General features: G+C 48.8%; 2 protein-coding genes across 5 annotated transcripts in view; one reads left to right on the top strand and one right to left on the bottom strand.

The window, feature by feature from the left end:
* The window catches only part of RUSC2 (RUN and SH3 domain containing 2), a 59,761-nt gene extending 49,772 nt beyond the window's left edge, over positions 1–9,989 (top strand). For all 4 annotated transcript variants that reach the window (XM_032634507.1, XM_032634510.1, XM_032634509.1 and 1 more), the window contains 10 exons: positions 3,816–4,445; positions 4,661–4,846; positions 5,017–5,157; positions 6,330–6,406; positions 6,618–6,792; positions 6,883–6,988; positions 7,663–7,709; positions 8,162–8,972; positions 9,066–9,203; positions 9,288–9,989. In XM_032634507.1, coding sequence (XP_032490398.1) covers positions 3,816–4,445; positions 4,661–4,846; positions 5,017–5,157; positions 6,330–6,406; positions 6,618–6,792; positions 6,883–6,988; positions 7,663–7,709; positions 8,162–8,972; positions 9,066–9,203; positions 9,288–9,489 — 2,513 coding nt within the window. In that variant the 3' untranslated portion in view covers positions 9,490–9,989. The remainder of the gene's footprint in view (positions 1–3,815; positions 4,446–4,660; positions 4,847–5,016; positions 5,158–6,329; positions 6,407–6,617; positions 6,793–6,882; positions 6,989–7,662; positions 7,710–8,161; positions 8,973–9,065; positions 9,204–9,287) is intronic.
* Positions 9,990–10,082: 93 nt separating this feature from the next.
* On the bottom strand, positions 10,083–16,043 carry FAM166B (family with sequence similarity 166 member B). Its single transcript, XM_032634513.1, is given in 7 exon segments — positions 10,083–10,185; positions 10,489–10,686; positions 10,763–10,817; positions 11,024–11,144; positions 11,146–11,239; positions 11,328–11,551; positions 11,956–16,043. Coding segments are annotated over 7 exon segments (1,170 nt in total). The 5' UTR covers positions 12,345–16,043; the 3' UTR covers positions 10,083–10,096.
* Between the last annotated feature and the right edge of the window lie 3,079 nt (positions 16,044–19,122).

Raw genomic sequence — 19,122 nt, 5'->3', positions numbered from 1 at the left:
TTGTGGAGACTCATAAAAAGAACATTCTAGGCTCATACAGTAGTCTATACAAAATCACAAAGGCACAGAATATCTTGATGCTTTCCAGAAACTGCAGATAATTTAATATAGCCATAGTGGAATGTGGATGGAACCATTAAAGGATTTTAATCAGGGAAGTGGCATTTTTTGGTTTGTTACAGCATAGTGGCATGTTTTGATTTGCATTTTAGAAAGATTTCTGATTGTTTGGGTGGAAGGTAGATTAGAAAGGATGTCTCCCTGGAGGTCAGGAGACCCCTGTGATCAGAGAGTCATTGGAATAAAAATAGTGGTTGAAGCTATGAGTGGATGAGAACATCCAGGGAGAATGTGTAGAGTTATAAAGGGAATGATGGACGGAGCCCTGGGGATACAGTGATTTAAGGTTGAGCAGAGCAACCCTCAAAGGAGGCTGAGAAAAATTAGCCAAGAAAATAGAGGGAAAACCAGGAGAGGGTGAAGTCACAGGAGCCAAAGGAGGAGAACGTTTCAAAAAGAGTTAGTTCAACAAATGAGCTCTGAAAAGAAATCACTAGGATTAAGGCTGAAGAATCCCAAGAGCAGCATTTGGGAGTGGCCAGCGTAGAAGCCAGATCTCAGAAGGTTTGGAAGGAAAGGGGAGATAAAGCAAGGGGAAAGGTCGATAAAGGGGAATTGGCTGTCTGTAGCCTTAGGTTGGTCTGTTGGCTTCTCAAAGGAAAAGGGTTAAAAAAAATCATAAATGGTGTTATCTCTGCTGTTAGGGAGATCACAGTCTATCAGAAGACTTCACACTCCTAAACATACACAGAGGAGGTGCCCTTGGGGAAGGGATGCAGGAGGGTCTCTAGGGAAGAGGGGGGTCAGAAACAGCAGGGATTGGTCAGAGTGCTTTGGAACCCACGCTCTTCTGAGATTGCAGTGTCTGGTGGGTGATATCTAGGCACAGGGCTTGCAGTCTGAAGGCAAGAGCAGCCCTGGTCAGAGATGGGAGGAGAGGCCTTAAAAGTGTTTTTGCTATCGGGTAAGAATTTTCATATTGAGATGCTGTTTTGTTCCATAAGTCTCCAGTGACTTACCACAGGGCTTTTTTCTTGATTCTGTACGACTTTTTTTTTATATCAAAAAATGATGACAAAAGAAGTGAGATCTCTTTGAGATTCTGAGCAGCAGAATCAAGATTCAAAAGGGTTTTACCAAGTCGGGAAAGAACGTTTTGTTCTTTCAGGGACCAATATGAACTTTGATAATGTAAGCTGTACTTGAGTTGATTTGGGATATTTAATTGATTGCAAACTCAGGAATGAGTCAGCAGTTTGGAAGGGCTTCCAAAAAGTTAAAATGGTTGGATTCATTTAGAGACTCGAGAAGGGAGGAGTTGATAGTCCCCCTCACCCTTTTGAACCACTTAGAGCCCTCCTGGAAGTTCTGGACACTCCATTTTAAGAGGGAACGGAGGGGCTGGGGCTGTGTCGCCCACAGAAGAACAGACTTGGGTGAATGTGGTCTCTATCTCCAATTTTCTCAAGGGCTGTCACATAGAAAATGAGAAAACTTATTCCCTGTATTCCCTGAGGGTAGAACTGATACCCACTCCCCACAGTAGACACCCCTCCCCCTTCCCTGATCTTACTGCCTGAGAACTTAGCAGGGAGGATTTTTAAAAGAGTAGGAGTAGATAGTCTAATTCAGACATACTCTACATAGCATGTACAGTAAAGCTGGGATTGGGAGGGCCTACTCTGATAGCCAGCGTCAGCTCAGTCTTGAAATTTGGTATTTAAGTAAGTGGAGAGGATGAAGACATTCCCAGTAGGAAAAGCAGTGTGCTTAAAGATGGGAATGGGGGGGGAAGAGTGGTGTCAATGAGCATGGCAGGTGTGGACGTTTGAGGGGAGAGCACCTAATTTGTGGCAGGTGTGGACACCTACCTGACTGAGAAGATTAGACTTTGTTCTGTGGGCAGTAGCGCCACAGGAAATAAAATACTTCCTAAAGCTGGTATATGTGAGAAGATTTGGATGCAGTGAGCCTATAGTGAACCGAGGGTGACAGTGAGGCTTCATTCATTTAACGAATCTTTATTCAGTACCCACCATGCACCAGGGTCTGTTCTAGGCACTGGGGATACAGCAGTAAACAATTTAAAAATCCCTGCTTTTCTGGAGCCCTTATAAGGAGTAATGGACAATAAACAAATAAGATAATTTCTGATAGTGAAAAATGGCTAAAAAGAAAATAAAACAGGGTGATGAGAGCATGACTTGCCAGAGGGAGTGGGGTGGTCAGAGAAGGGCTTAATGAAGTGATGCTTGAGCTGATGCCTGAATGATGAGACAATTTCAGCGAGAACAAAAGGCCCCGAGATGTTAATGAACTTGGCATGTTGAAGGACAGAAGAAGGTATTGCTGGAGCATAGTGAGCCAGGGAGAATGACAAGGGTTGTTCTCTGATCACTGACTGGGAATAGCAGGAGGGTATAGTCTGAAAATGTCCACTGAGAGTGGTTCTGAAACATCTCCCTTACAGGGTGTGTTCACCATCCCCTTAAGACTCGCTGAAGTAAATAAATGGGGAAAGATGAGGAATAGGAAAATCCAGCCTGATATCATTTCAGGTGTAGTGCAATGTGGTAAAGAGAACATTAGCCCCGAAGTCAAACTCTGACTTAGGCAGAATTCTAGCTCTGCAGCTTTCTAGTTGTGTGACCTTGGGCGAATGACTTAATCTCTAAATTTCCAATACCCAGATCTTTCAAGTATGGATACTAATTCCTTGCTCAGAACTGTGGAGCCAGGGGTGCCAATGAACCACACCCAGGGTTTCAGGTGGTATGGATGCTTATAGCGCCACCTTGTGTTCTTTTACATGTTTACAGTGTGTGCAGTGTTTCATTAGCTGCACAGCCCATACACAAAGACTTTCCCTCTGTGCAGTGTCCTGTTGTGTGAGTGAGTCCCGTGTTTTGGAGTGAGACCCATGTTTTGAGGGACACTGACTAGAAGATTGGCTGAAAGAACAGGAGAGGACCACTCCTGGGGAACACACCTCTATGTAGAGGGAGCAGATGTGGACTCTGGGGCTCCAATACCAGGATCATGAAAGAGTGGGAGTAGGGTGGATAGGGTGACAGGGGGGCTGATTCTAGCTGCAAGTAAAGAAATATTTTATTGTGGTTAGATTTGCTCAAAAATGAAATGTGTCGGCTCTAGTGGAGACAGGGGATGATGGGCGAAAGCTTGAAGTAAATTAACATCTTGACCCTGAAAATATATTACTAACTCCAAGTCTTTAGGCCTTAGAAACAGAGAAAATGATGGTTCTGCCATTGGCAGAAATGGAAATCATCAGGAGAATGAATGAGGTGTTTTAAAATGGCAAATTTTAAATGAAAGCAGAACCCTAAAGCAGAATGATCTAGAGATCAAGAAGAAGGTTGGGGCTAAAGCCATGGGTTCAGGAGTTGCCTGTACGACTGTCTGAACGTGAACAAGGCAGGGAAGAAAGTGTAGAGTGAAATATAAGAATTGAGCCTTAAGATATGCCCATCTTTGAAGTCAAGAAAATGAAGAAGGGCTGAACAGTCAAGAGGTACAAGACAGGTCAATGTCATAAAAACACTAGGAAAAGTTTTACAAAAGACGGGAGGAGCACATTCCACAAACTTGAATTACCCCTACCCCATTCAATTCCTTCAGCCCAGGTCCTACCCCTCTCATCCCCTTTCCCCAGGGAGCGTCATCTCCTGCTTCTTGTCTTCCCCTCACGTGAGTTCAGTGTTCATCTGATTCCTTCTCCATCCCTGTTGCCGCAGGGGGTGGTGCTGAGAGCCGACCAGTCCTTCGCTACAGCAAGGAGCAGAGGCCAACCACGCTGCCCATCCAGCCCTTCGTGTTCCAGCACCACTTCCCCAAGCAGCTGGCCAAGTCCCGGGCGCTCCACAGCCTCTCCCAGCTCTACAGCCTCTCGGGCTGCACCCGTGCACCGCAGCGTGCCCCCCTGGCTGCCCCCACTGCTCAGGTCCCAGCGCACGCTCCTTCAGGGGAGTCTCAGGCAGCCAGCAGCGGAGGTGCCAGGAAAGCTGGGCCTGAGCCACAAACCTCACGGCCGTCACCCCTGGGCAGCTACTCCCCCATCCGGAGTGCCGGCCCCTTTGGGCCCAGCACTGACTCTTCTGCCTCCACTTCGTGCTCCCCTCCCCCAGAGCAGACCACAGCCACAGAAAGCCCACCTCCATGGGGCCGCTCCTGTCCTCCTGCCGTCCGGCCTGCCACCTCCCAGCAGCCACAAAAGGAGCATCAGAAGATACTGACCTTGGCTGAGTACCGACTCCATGGAACAGGAAGCTTGCCTCCTCTGGGCTCCTGGAGATCTAGCCTCAGCCGGGCAGAGAGCCTGGCCCGGGGAGGTGGTGAAGGCAGCATGGCTTCCAGGCCCAATAATGGTATGAGGTTCAGTGCCTGCCCCCCACCCCACCCCAAGCAAGCTACCTCCCCACTGAATGGTTTCTTATACTCCAGCTTGGGGTCAGAGGTTACAGTGTTTGCATCTGTGGCTAACATTCCCAACCCTCATGTTTTATATGGGCCCACTGGGTGGGTATGAAATGCTGTCTTCTAACTATTTCCTGTCTCTTTTGCTAATCTGTTCTGCTTTCAGCCAACCATCTATCCCCTCAAGCACTCAAGTGGAGGGAATACAGGAGGAAGAACCCTCTAGGGCCACCTGGTTTGTCAGGGAGCCTAGACCGAAGGCCACAGGATGGTCGACTGGCCCGAAGGAACCCCATCTTTGAGTTCCCTGGCTCCCTCAGTGCTGCTGGCCATCTGAACTGCCGGCTGAATGGTGTGTGGGCCAGATCCCCAGTAAACCCAGGGCAGGCTCTGCCATAGCTGGGAGGGGCTAGAGAAGGGGTCAGTCCCAAAAATCACATGGCTCAGAGGGTATGAGGCACTGAACTGAGGTGCAACTCAGAAAGAGAATTGCTTGGGATTGATTTTTTCTCTTCTTTTCAGGTCAAGTAGTGAAGCCGTTACCACTGACCTGCCCTGACTTCCAAGACCCCTTTTCCTTGACTGAGAAGCCTCCAGCTGAGTTCTGTCTGTCCCCAGATGGCAACTCAGAGGCCGTTTCCATTGACCTTCTTCAGAAAAAAGGTGAATATTACTCCTAGCTCCGGATGGGAAATCTGCTATCACTACCTATTTGTGCCTGTTGCCCTACTATCTAGCCCTTCGGAATATTTCCCTGTTTTAGAACTCCAAGTGCTGGGAGGGAATTAGAGAGCACAGGTACTGGGGCAAGAGGCAGAAGTCTTTGTACTGTGGATCGTGAGTATTTGCAAGTGAGCAAGGATCCTTTATCAGATGCTTAAGAATCAGGTTTTAGTTTCCTCCCTCAGGGAGCTAAGTATAGTGAGGGAGACTCTCATGTGCTATACTCGGGGAGCTCAAGTGCTACAAGCTCTAGCGGTTTGGGTAAACATGATGGTAACATCTAATAAGGTAAGGACTGACAAGGAACCAGTCTATCTAGCAGACCTGTTTAAGTGAGATGATGGGGAGAGGATTGAGCATAACTGCGGGCCTTAGAGAAGCAGCCTGTGAAAGGGAGAAAGATGAAGCTAAAGTCCCTCGCAGAGGCAGAGTGGGGGACTCAGAGTTTAGGGAGAGGGAGGAACCTTAGGCAAGAAGGGGAATAGCCACCTTCCTCCAAGTTGGAAAGGGATTAAGAGAGGGCAGGTGGGAAGGAAGATAGTTGTAATGTAGTTCTGTCTTTTGGATGGACAGGGAAGTTGAATTCATCACCAGTGGCCTCTGTTCTCTGTGTGAAGTAGAGCCAAGGGCTTGAGAGAGGGGTCAAGATTTGGCAAGGCAACTTGAGAGCATAGCAAAGAGTGCTACAAGGCACACATCAAAGAAGTGCCTCTCCCAGGCACTGGTGTGAGTAGCACTGGACTTTCTCCAACAACAGCCGATAGCCTGGTTTCTCAGAGTGGAGAGGACAGATGGTTAGAGTGATCTAGGTCTCAAGAGGGCAAGGAAGTGAGGATGTTGAGTGTCTTGACAATGGAATCATTGAGGTGGGTCTGGGCAGGGAGGTGAAAACAGGAGGGGCTTGAGAACTGGGCAAAAACAGGAAGAGGCCAGGGCCTGCTGTATGTGCAGGGACAGAGAGAGTGAGTGAGTGTGTGTGTGTGTGTGTGTGTGTGTGTGTGTGTGTGTGTGTGTGTGTGGAAGCCCTTCCCTCTTCCCACTGAGGGCTCAGTGCCAGCTGAGTTGCCCAGGGACTTGATTAGGGACCCATCACATCAAATTCTCACTTGCAGGGCTGGTGAAAGCTATTAACACGGCTGTAGACCTCATTGTGGCCCATTTTGGCACAAGCCGGGATCCTGGGGTAAAGGTAAGCAAGAAACTGTGGAGAGCTGAGCTCTACCCTGCTGACCCTCACCTATTCTCTGCTACCACCTGCCCTTGCTCTCTTGCCTCTAGAACTCAGAGTTGGGTACTTAGAGATGGGGATCGCAAGAGAAGCACCGTAAGGACTAAGAGAGTCAGAGAGGACCAAGGTCAGGCTCCAGATGATTCCCTGTACTTCCCTACTGCATCCACAGGCAAAGCTGGGGAATAGTTCTGTGAGCCCCAATGTAGGCCACCTGGTTCTGAAGTACTTGTGCCCTGCGGTCCGGGCGGTGTTGGAGGACGGGCTCAAGGCCTTTGTGCTGGATGTCATCATCGGGCAACGGAAAAACACCCCGTGGAGTGTGGTTGAGGCTTCCACACAGCTAGGTAAGTGCTGGCTGGCAAGATAGGGACCCCAGGCTGAATTTTAGGGTTCCAGGATTGGGCACGTGACCTCCAACTCTGGCTTCCTCCCAGGCCCATCCACCAAGGTTTTGCACGGCCTGTACAACAAAGTCAGCCAATTCCCAGAGCTCACCAGTCATACCATGCGCTTCAACGCCTTCATCCTCGGCCTGCTCAAGTGAGTGTGTGGAAATCTACAAACCACCGGTCCCCTCCCCTGGGCTCTGGCACCTCCGAAGAACCAGCTCCCTAGACTGGGTCAGAAAGGGTGGATCTGCAGGATCTTTGGCCAGGGCCCAGGCTCACTTTCTCCCCACCTAGCTAGTCTCTCTCAGTAGGTCACTGGTCTCCCACCTGACCCATCAGTCTCTGGCACTGATCACCAACATGGTCTTCTGCTTTTACAAATCCATAATCTGGCTCATTTGGAAATTAACCTGGTTCTCAGTTTCTTTGGATATTGTAACCCTGATCCTGTCCATTCCAGCACTGCTTCCAAATCCTGCTTGACCCAGTTCACCTTGGCACCCACATCACAGTATCCTTCTTTTCTCAAGTATGGGCCGAGGTCATCCCCTTTGGTCCTGAGCTATCCTGTCCTCTCACTCAGCAGCTGCCCTGACTTCCTGGGTCACGGGCAAGCCAACTCCATTCTAAGAGGAAGTGATTGGCTTGTGAATCACATGTTCACCCCCTCCCTATTAACCAGGTAGCATCACTGCCATAGCAGGGAGATGTTCACCTATACCTCTGCCCTGTGCGTGACCCCCCCCCCCATATCTGTCTTCTTTGTATCTTATCATCTGGCTATATCCACACAAGACTCAACTCTCTTCACCTATCTCCCTACAGCATCCGGTCCCTGGAGTTCTGGTTTAATCACCTCTATAACCATGAAGGTAATGCTCAGAACCCTGCTCTGTCTTGCAAACTCAACAGAGGCCAGACCTCGGAGGATCAAAAGAGGGAGGCACAGCTGTCTTTTCAGATGCTAGAAGTGGGGAGGAGAACCACACAAGCTTTCATCCTCAAGGCTTGGCCTTCTACCCAAGTCCTCTCCCAGCCTCTGCTTGTGTTAGAGCCTTGGAGTCAGCGGGATACTCAGGCAATCTGGGAGTCAGGGTGGCAGGAACCTCTCTTCTCTGAACTCACGGCTGCCACTTAAGACTGTGGAGCTTCTGCACTGCACAACCTCAGAAGGCATCGTTTACACTGCAGGGCATCTAAGTGGCAGGGCACACAGCCTGTGCAGCAGTACACAGTGACTCCACCCACGTTGCCTTTCACAGGCCCACCCCAGGCCGGGCTCTGCTTCTCTGTGTGGCTCAGTCCCTCTCTCTTTCTCCCCTAGATATCATCCAGACCCACTACCAGCCGTGGGGTTTCCTGAACGCGGCGCATACGGTGTGCCCTGGCCTCTTGGAGGAACTGCTGCTGCTGCTCCAGCCCCTGGCCCTCCTGCCCTTCAGCCTCGACCTGCTGTTCCAGCACCGGCTGTTGCAGAGTGGCCAGCGGCAGCGGCAGCACAAGGAGCTGCTGCGGGTGTCCCAGGACTTGCTGCTGTCTGCCCACTCGACACTGCAGCTGGCCCGCTCCCGGGGCCAGGAGGGCCCTGGAGACATGGACGGGGCAGCCCGTGGGGAGCGGGTGAAGGGTGTGGGTGCCCCAGAAGGTGGAGAAGATGAGGAAGAAGAGAAGGAGACAGAGGCAGCTGAGAGCTCAGGGCGTGGCAGGTGGGCCCGAAGTGGGCAGGCTGGCTGGTGGTACCAGCTCATGCAGAGCTCCCAGGTCTACATCGATGGCTCCACTGAGGGCTCTAGGTTCCCCCGGGGTGGCAGCAATAGCAGCAGTGGCAGCAGCAGTGAGAAAAAGAAAGGGACAGGAGGTGGGGGGCCACCCCCCCGAGAGGGAGTCGTGGAGGGAGCTGAGGCCTGCCCTGCCCCTGAGGAGACCCTTGGCCGGGAGAGGGGCTGGCCCTTCTGGATGGGGAGCCCCCCTGATTCTGTACTGGCTGAGCTGAGGCGCAGCCGGGAGAGGGAGGGGCCCACTGCCCCCCCAGCAGAAAATGAGGAAGGAGCCTTAGAGCCTTCACCCGGGGTCATCAAGTGGGGACACCTCTTCGGGTCCCGAAAGGCTCAGCGGGAGGCCCGCCCCACAAACAGGTAAGAGACAGCCCCTGGTGTAGACAGATGGGCGGGGGTGCCTGCTCTAAGCCAGGGCACAGACAGAGCCAGAGCCCGGCCGCTATCCCCTAGGCTACCCTCGGACTGGCTCAGCCTGGACAAGTCCATGTTCCAGCTAGTGGCGCAAACAGTGGGTGCCCGCCGGGAGCCAGAGCCCAAGGAGAGCCTGCAGGAGCCACAGTCTCCAGCCCTGCCTTCCAGCACTCCATGGTGAGCCCTGGGAGACAGAGGGATTTGGGGGCTGGGTTTGGCTCTGGGTGGGGTTTCTCTGACCTCCATTTGTTGTTTCCCCAGCGAGGTGAAGGCACTGTGCCACCATCTGGCCACAGGCCCTGGACAGCTGAGCTTCCACAAGGGAGACATCCTGCGGGTGCTGGGGCCAGCCGGAGGAGACTGGCTGCACTGCAGCCGTGGCCCTGACACTGGCCTGGTGCCTCTGGCCTATGTGACTTTGACCCCAACTCCAAGTCCAACCCCTGGAAGCAGCCAAAACTGAGGCCCTGTGCATGCTGGTGGCCTCAGGGACCCTCACAACCCCTAGACTCATAGCCTGAGAGCCCTTCCCAAGCCCTCTGGCCTGGTTACAGAGAGTAGACCGAGAGCTGGGGGCCGCATACCCCCGTGCTCAGTATCAATTACTCCCCCTTAACTGTCCCAGTGACCTTGTCCAGATCTCCCCCCAGGAAAGGAGGGAAGGGACGCAGCACTGGGCTGCCAGAATTTCCCCCGCCCATCTTGGCCAGCCCTCCCATGGGTACAGACAGGCATGTCCCTGTGGAGGGAGGTGACCAGAAGGCCCGTTTTGTGGGGGTCCCTAGGCCAGCTGGTGAGAAGGATGGGTGACAGTATTGGGGCCAGTTCCCTGAGCCCCCAGCTGTAAGTAGGCTGTGGCCAGTGCCTGGTGGTCAGAGGAGGGAGGAGGAGCCCAGGCTCTGTTTATGTATTTATTTATTTATTTATTACACCTATTAATAAAAAAGGTGCTCGGCCTCCAAACCATTCTCTCTTTGTGCCTTCTCCCACCCTCCAGACCATCTTTCTTCTTTGCAAAAGGATGGCTGGGATAGGATGAAAAGGAAAGAGAGAACTTGAAGTCTAGGTACCTACGCCAGGAGCTGCTTCTGGATGGTGCTGAGGCCCAGAGCATCATGGGTGAGATGCCCATATGTGCGGCCAAACTGGAACTTATACCCTGTGTGGCCAAAAGGTTCTGTCATTTGTAGCCAGAGGCATAGAAGAGTTATTTCTCAGCCAGTTGCCTAGAACCTCCAAGTTATCCTTCAAAATCTGGCCCTAACTACTCCCTAGGAGCTACATCAGTTTCCTTTTCTGCCCAGTGATAAAGCTGACCCAAGGTCCCCCCATATCTACTAGTTCCAAGCCCTAAACCACCTCCACCTATCTCTCTCTCTCTCTCTCTCTCACACACACACACACACACACACACACACAAATATTCCAGTCCCCAAAACCTCCCTCTGGGGGCTGTCCTCACCTGGCACATAGCCCCCATATTTAGGTACAAGGCCCAGGTTCTGAGGGTAGGTCCTGGAAAGTGAGGGGAGATGTTTAGGATCCTTCTGGGATCTGCCCCCTGACTTCATCTGTCCAAATTCCTGCAGTGCCTGGTTGCTGAGCACAGGAAAGCTGGAACCGAAGAGGAAGCGAGCACGGGGCACATAACCAGTGAAGCCTAGGGGAGGGGGATACTAAGTCAGTACCTCCTGGGCACCTCCCCAGGCCTTTGGTCATTACCCACTTCCTCTCACCTGACATGAAGAACTTGCGAGGATCTCTGTCATCCATGGAATAAGGGGAAGCCTTCTGAGGAGAAGTTGATAGAAGAAAAACAGGGCTATCAAGTTCAGCCCCTGAGCTGTAACACAAGCTCCCAGGGAGGTGAGGCTGGCGGTCTAGCCCACATCCCCTGTCCCACAGCCATGCTACACATGGCCACCCCAGACCTGGCCACACAGAGGTAAGGCTCCCCACTCCCGCCTCGTACTCCCCATCAGCCTTCTCGGTCTCACTTCTTCCGCCTCCTGCCCCAGCTCTGGCTCCTTTTCCGTCTCTAGCTCTGCCTCCAGCTTTGGCTCTTGGTCTCTCTCCACGTCTTTCTCTCCCGTGGCCTCCTTTGGCAGCTCCTGACTCCTGTCGCCCATACCACTGAGTGAAATCATTCAGAGCCTCAGCCCAGACCTGGCTGCTGTTCTTGGCAAAGATGAACTGTGCCTGGGGTACAAAACCTAGGTAGGCAGGGGGCAAGGACGATTTGTTAGTGTGTGGGACCCATGTTCTGGGATGGGGGGTACCTGTTCATACCTGTGTACATACCTGTGTACCCAGGGATCATGCTGGAGCTGAGCCTTTCGTGTCCACGCCTGACAGGCAGGCTTTTCCTGGGACCCTCGGGAGATCTTGGAGGCCGGATGGGAGGCAGAAGTGTGCGGTGGGAAGGGGGCCGGGCTAGGCCAGGAGAGCCGCGAAGTAGCTGCCCAGTCATCTGCCCATAGGTCTGGCCCATGCTGAACCGAAGTAGTGGGCAGTGTCCAGTGTACCTGTAGCACAAGTCTCACCCACTCACCTCCAGAATCCCCGGCCTCACCATCCCCAGAGGCAGAAGCAGAGACCTCTGAAGCCCTGATCTCTTCTGGACTCAGCTGTGTATATATTTGGAGCAGGCGTTTCTTAGTTCTCTGTCTGGGTTTTCAACCCTTCCCCTCTGCTGCTACCCTGTTACCATGGAGAGCACAACACAAAGCTTCATAGCAGGCCCGGCTACTACTGTTCTCTTGCTTTTCCTTTTCCATCCAACATCATAGACATCCCGGCCATAAGCCTCCCATACCAGAATGTCCACCTGGCCCCCAAGGCCGAGGTGGCACAACTCTGCCACCTTTTACAGCCTTTTACACCCCTGTTTCCCAGAAGCAAACACGTGTGCTCTGGGTAGAAGTCTTACCCTGGGATATAATGAGGGTTCTGAGGGTTCAGCCCTGGTATGAAGGTGCTAGCCATAGCCGTGGGAACCCAGGCAAAGTTCCCTTCGTTTCTCTGAGCCGTTTCTCTGAGCTGAGCTCCTGGGCTGTGTGTGCTGACTGTGTCAAGGGCTGGGAGGCCGAGCCAGAGGCAGGAGGTGGGGCTCGGGGAGGAGAGAGGGGTTGGGGCACTAGTGTGATGGCTGTCAGGGCCCGGGCCGCAGGGGAGTAGAGGCTCACTGGTCCGTCCACTCCGGATCAAGGGCAGCCCTGCCACCTGGGGGCAGGGAGAAGGCCGCGTACAGCCTCGCCACTGCAGAACCAAAGGAAGCCCTGAAGTGGCAGGTTGGGGAGCAAAAACTGACAGGCCCATTGAGCTCTGTCTCGAAAGAGGGCCCTTCCTTCTTAAGCCCCTCTCTGAGCACCTGCCTGAGGAGATGTGGATTCTACTCTCTGTGAGTCTTGGTTGAAGGTGATGGAATTCCTAGGAAAGCCCAGCGGGGAGGTGATAGGGAGAAAAGGAACCTAAAGACCTCTAGGCGGTGACATTGTTTATTTTCAGTAACGTAAGGACAAGAATTACTACCATAATCCGGATCATCATCCATTCAACAAATATGCCCTGCTCTGCCAGGCACGCTCTACAGTGGCAGAAAGTGCAGAGGAGTAGGAGACAGCGTGGCTGTGCTCCACGTGCCTATGGGCAAGTCAGTTAGTACCTCTGAACCCTACTATCCTCATTTATAAAATGCAGGTGCTACTATTCACCCTGCTACTGTTGTGAGGCTCAGATTAATGTATGCAGATGTGCTTTGTAACAAACACCTTGAAGCCAGAATGGTGGGGTAGGGGAAAGGGCACAGGCGTGAAGTCAGGCAGCCATGGGCTCCTAACAGCTTGTGACCTTGAGCCGACCTTACGTTCTCTGAGCAGGTGGCTTCTTCTGAACCTGAAATCCCTAAACTCTTAACATGAAGGTTAAAATAGCCTAACCTACCAAGCTGGTGTTAAAAATAAAGTCAGATAGTGTGTGTGAAAGAACTTACCCCAGCACCTGGCACGCAGCTGCTAAAACTTAATTTCCTTTCCTATTGTTTAGTATTGTCTCTAAGTGTCTAACACAAATGGGAGATCAATGAATGGTTAGTAAATTCAGGGGTTACAGGTTTTCTCACTGTGGGAGTTCAAGGGAAGGAGATATGAAGGTCATGTTGAGGTTTAATGAGGGGGCAAGTTAGAATTTGTTAAGAAAACAATTCAGATCCTAAGAGCAGTACAGACCAGGAAAAAGAATGGGGGGAGGGGAGCATGATTAGAACTTTGCGGCTGGTTCAGGGCCAGGCTGGTCCACCTTTCCAGGACGCAGAGCCTCTGCTCTCCTCCCCACGCCTGACTGTGCCAGTGCCTGGGCTAACCAAGCATGTGTCACTGACTTCTTGGGAATTGCACAAGAGGGCCCCAAAGAATACATTTCATGTTCCTCAGTGTTCTGCCAAGGACACTTGGTATGTGGACACTTGGTATGTGTCACTTAGAGCTAGAGTTAGAGAGGACTTGGCTCCCAGGAAATATGCTAGAGTGAGGGTGGGAGCTGAGGGGAGAGCCCAGAAGAGCAGGAATATGTCAAGGCTAACAACCTGCACTTCTGGATTCTGTAACAGACACTGTTGGTTGCACACTTCATACCTATTCCCTACCCCCGTCTCCCTTCTTCCTAACAGAACTTTAATTTCGTTCTGCCAAGCAGTCAGGAACTTCAGGGAAGCTGGAGCCAGCCACAGGAATGAGTCTGGATTAGTCTAAGCCCATCATAGTAGTCCCATTCCCCTTGCCAGTGACTGGTTAGGCATGGGCTTGTGGCAACCTGGACAGTATGAGGGCAAGTCTGCTGGGGTGAAGGAGTGTCCTGGGAAGAGTTTCTTTGCTCTTAAAAAGATGCACAACAAATTAGAGAAAGAGAGATGGACAAGAAGGAATGATGTCTTTTCCTGCCTCTAGAAATTCTGTGGATGTGATGCTGGAACCTTGGCAGGCATCATGAAACCTGTGGAAAGCTAAGCTAACCTGGGGCCAAAGCCTGAATCCATCCAGGGTGGATGGCAGAATAGAAAGGCCTGGGTCCTTGATAGTAATGTTGAGCCTCTGACTTAACCAACCTTCTTATGAAATAATTTCATTATTGTTAAGGCCACTTTAAGTTTTCTTTTACTTAGAGCCAAAGGCGTCATAATATAAGAGTAAAACAAAACAAAACAAAAACACTAGTTCTAAAAAAAAAAACAAAAAAAACACTAGTTCTAATCCTAATCACTAGAGATACAGACCCTGGCCAAATTCATCTCATCAGCCCTCAGTTTTCTCATCTATAAAATGGGTAAACTAATGTTACTACCTCATTGAGCAGGATATCGTAGATGAGATGATGCAAAAAGAGCAGCTGGCCCAGTGTCTAACTTGCTAATAAGTAAATAGCAATTCATTGTGTTTAGTTAGAATTTGGTAGGATGGGAGAAAAGAAAAAAGTAGTAAGACTGGGAGTTCAGGGGAAAGAGTCTGTGAAGTTGAGAAATGGAAAGGTTAGAATTTCAAATTGGGATGTAGATTAGGATGCAGGGACTGGAACAAATTCTGCAGAAAAGACCATGGCAGCTAGAATCTGGGTAAGAGTTAATATAAGTTAGGAAACAAATTATAATTAGTCTTAGATTCATGGTTTGTGAAGAAACAGCTCACTGTTCTTGGTGAAATGGCTTGTTACTATTATTGTTTCCATCTGTGTAAAGAGTATTTCTAAATCCCTGAAGATTGGAAGGACATTCTAACCTGGGAAAGGAGTGGAAGAGCTAGCTGAGGGGCCTGTAGGAATGCTCATTGCCTTGGTGCCTCCTTCCGAGGGATAGTCATGGTAACCTACCCACAACTTGTTCCTGACGACAGCTGCCACACCCAGCGGCCAGTGTTGGATGTGGCAGCAGAGAAATGTTTCGCTGGGATTACACCCATCTACAAGATGAAGGTCCAGTTAGGAAAGTCACGACAGTGCCCTGCTCACTCCACACAGCCTGCTGGGTCTCCCAAATGGCAGTCTACAACTCTCTTGTGCTCTGCCTTTGATCTGACCGGGAATTGCTGTAAAATTTCATGTAAATAAATACAAATATCGAATCATGTCGTACACCTGAAACTAATATAATGGTATGTGTTAACTATATCTCAATTTTTAAAAATCAGAATACTTATCAGCCAAAAAATTTTCACATAGATCCCAGATCAATCACTTGATTGTATGTCAGTACTGGGCAAGCATAAATCCCCTCTATGAGGATGAATTAAAAGAAAATCATGAGACCTTTGGGAAAAATTCCTCAGATCAAGAGACAACCAAAATTGAAACAAAAAGTGAAAAGAATGAACTCCAAAAGATTACATACAACATAACACCCTTTAAAATTAAAATATATAGATGCAATAAAACTACATAAACAGGAAAGCAAGGTAATGATGAACATGAGTTCAGTTGCTTACCTCGCCTGGAAGTGAGACAGTGGAGGGGGAGGAGACCATACGTGTAGATGTACGTTATTGTCAAGGTCCCAGTTTTCGTTTGGGATGGTGATTTCATAAATGCTTATTATTACACATTAGAATGAATGAATGAATTAAACCATGGGCCAATGATTAAAGTGTATCATAAACCAAGGATTATGAAAACCCAAATCTGTGCAGTTGACATCCAAAGAGGTGGAATGGGGTGGGGTTGGGGAGAATCCAAATAGAAATGATCAGAAACAGTGGTATTGATAAGACTTGAATATACTTTCTGGTTTTAGTGCTCAAGAAATCAAAATATTAAAGAAGAACAGAATCTGAACAAGGATGATTTATTAGCTACACACAGGGAACTTTAAAAACTGGCCATAGTCTAGTCCTGCCTAACAGAGCAGGCTTGGGCAAATTGCTTAGTCTTTGAGCCTCAGTTTCCACATCTGTAAAATGAAAGAGATGCACTGGATTGTTATTAAGATTCCTTCTAGTTCCTACTCCCTTCTCTATTTGCCAATGCAAATATTATATGGGCTTTAAACATATATACATATTATTTTACATTTTTATGTATACCTATTTATCTTACATTTTATATTCATATTTATGTATTATAAAATATATACATATATGATTTTTTAAATAGCAGAATCTTTGATGTGCTTTTAGTCATTTTTTTATTGAAGTATAGTTGATTTATAATGTGTTAATTACTGCTGTACAGCAAAGTGACTCAGTTATATTATACATTATTTTTCATATTCTTTTCCATCATGGTTTATCACAGGATATTAAATATAGTTCCCTGTGCTAGACAGTAGGACCTTGTTTATCCATTCTATATATACCAGTTTGCATCTGCTAATTAGAGTCATTTCTAAACGCAACTAGATTTTTAAAGTTTCATACTTTAAAATGTGCATGTGTAGGGCTTCCCTGGTGGCTCGGTGGTTGAGAGTCCACCTGCCGATGCAGGGGACACGGGTTCGTGCCCTGGTCCGGGAAGATCCCACATGCCGCTGAGCGGCTAGGCCCGTGAGCCATGGCCGCTGAGCCTGCGCGTCCAGAGCCTGTGCTCCGCAACGGGAGAGGCCACAACAGTGAGAGGCCCGCGTACCGCAAAAAAAAAAAAAAAAAAAAAATGTGCATGTGCCTCCTAGGATGCAGCTCCAAATGAGCCTTATTCAACTTATAAATTTTCCTGAAAACAGGCCACTATCTGGATATCACTGCTCTGAGCATAGAGGATGGATCAAAGCAAAGGAAATGGCAGAATCTCTTTCTGGCGTTTTTACACGTATAACATTCTTCAAATCCACAGCACCAGTTTTTTGGGGTTTTTTAAATAAATTTATTACTTATTTATTTTTGGCTTCATTGGGTCTTCATTGCTGTGCTGCGGGCTTTCTCTAGTTGCGGCGAGCGGGGGCTATTCTTCGTTGCTGTGCGCGGGCTTCTCATTGCAGTGGCTTCTCTTGTTGCGGAGCAGGGGCTCTAGGCTCACGGACTCTAGAGCACAGGCTCAGTAGTTGTGGTGCACGGGCTTAGTTGCTCACAGCATTTGGGATCTTCTCAGACCAGGGCTCAAACCCGTGTCCCCTGCATTGCCAGGCAGATTCTTAACCACTGCGCCACCAGCCAAGTCCCTCCACTAACTTTCATTAACCATCTCAGCTAGGTAATTACCTTCTGGTCACTACAGAGATGAATAGATGAATAAGATATAATTCTTGACCTCAGTGATTTTACAATTTTAAAGAGGAGTGAGAGCTACAGAGAAAATCAGTATAAACACCACAATGTAGATTTAAACAAAAACAACTGACTTTACAATAGGCCACAAAGAAAAATCTCAAAAATCCCAACAAGCACAAATAAACCACATTTTCTCACACAAACACAACAAACCTGTAAATAAAAAACAAAAATTAGGTTAACCAAGCAAACAAAAAACCCCAATTGCCTCTAAATTCAACTTTGATTGAATTCTCATTTATTTCTAAAAAATGGTGTATAATCACTCTTCTTTTCTTTGCCCCAAGAGGGCTTTTAAAAATTGTCTAAATGTTGGGCAAATTTTAGTCTCAAGTGTATACTGGCATCACGACTAAGGACATAGACTTAATCCTAGATCCATCACTTAACTAACTGTACAATCTTAGGTAAATTAGTAAACCTCTCTGAATCTCTTTTTCCCTCATCTATGAAATGAGAATGGTAATACTGTAAGGATTAATTTAAATGGTATATGTAACACAGAATAGTTATTGGTACCTAATAAACTGTCAAAATTATCATTAAACAAGTGTTCCAGTAGGAGCTATTTTTGTTACAAGAAACAAATGTCTACTTCTGCTGGCCCAAGTATAGCAAGTACAGAGGAAGAGAGGTTATCTTAAGGATGAATTAGATTTCATCAGTGTCCAAGGAAAGGACTGTATAGCCTGCTTTATAGCCAGGCCTCATGGAAACTGAAATTGAGAACTTGAAAGCTAACAGGAGCTAAGGCAGTTATTTTCACTCTTTTCTCCTTGAGGCCATGTGCTTTCCTCTGCACATCTGCTCAATCTCTCTCTCTTTTTTTTTTTTTTTTTTTTTTTTTTTTGCCGTACGCGGGCCTCTCACTGTTGTGGCCTCTCCCGTTGCGGAGCACAGGCTCTGGACGCGCAGGCTCAGCGGCCATGGCTCACGGACCTAGCAGCTCCGCGGCATGTGGGATCTTCCCGGACCGGGGCACGAACCCGTGTCCCCTACATCGGCAGGCGGACTCTCAACCACTGCTTCACCAGGGAAGCCCTCTCTCTCTTTCTTATGCTCTCATTCTCTCTCTTCTTCTCCCTCCCTCCCTCCTTCTCTCCCTTCTTTCCCTCTCCCTCTCCTCACGTCTCCTCTCTTCTGCCCCCTCCCCATTCTCTCCCCTTCCCAAATGGATGTGTCTGCCACATCATAACTCCGGTGTGCATGTGGCCCATCAGGAAACAAACTCCTCTTCCCCAACATCTCTACAACTGATTCTTAAGCAGGGATGTGCTTCAGAATTACCTACAGTGATTTTATAAAATATTTATTCCAGGCCCTATCCAGGTTATTCTGGAAATTAGTGCCCTGGTATACTTTTTTTAAACTTTTTTATTTGAAAAAAATATCAACCTATAGATAAATTGCAATAAAAATATGACCTTTACATGGATTCACCAATTTACCATTATTTTGCAGCTCAGAGAAGCTTCCATGTGCCCAGGAAGGAAGGAGAAGCAGGATGAGCACTAATATTTATACCACGCTCATCTCTCTCAAGCCTGGCCTCACAGCAGATGAATAGGCTACACTTAACAACTAGCTGTGCCAGAGAGGGCAGAAGGTCATGTGGTGCTGACCATGATGGCTTCAGTAGAACAGGCTGCACACAAACTAGCCTGGTAAACAGGTCTAAAACCAACTAACTGAACTAGCTAATAACTAAGCAGTCAACTCAAGAAGCTAGAAGAAGAGGAAGCTCATAAGCTAAGGAAAACAGGAAAAATTTATGAAGCTGACAGTAGAAACCAATACATCAGAAAATAGGAGAACCATTGAAATTATTACTATAAAAACTGTTTTTTGTTTTG

Source organism: Phocoena sinus, chromosome 6 (assembly GCF_008692025.1).
Source record: "Phocoena sinus isolate mPhoSin1 chromosome 6, mPhoSin1.pri, whole genome shotgun sequence".
Taxonomy (NCBI): Eukaryota; Metazoa; Chordata; class Mammalia; order Artiodactyla; family Phocoenidae; genus Phocoena; species Phocoena sinus.
The sequence above is the reverse complement of the archived record's forward strand: the minus strand, read 5'-3'. Positions and strand labels throughout refer to the sequence as shown.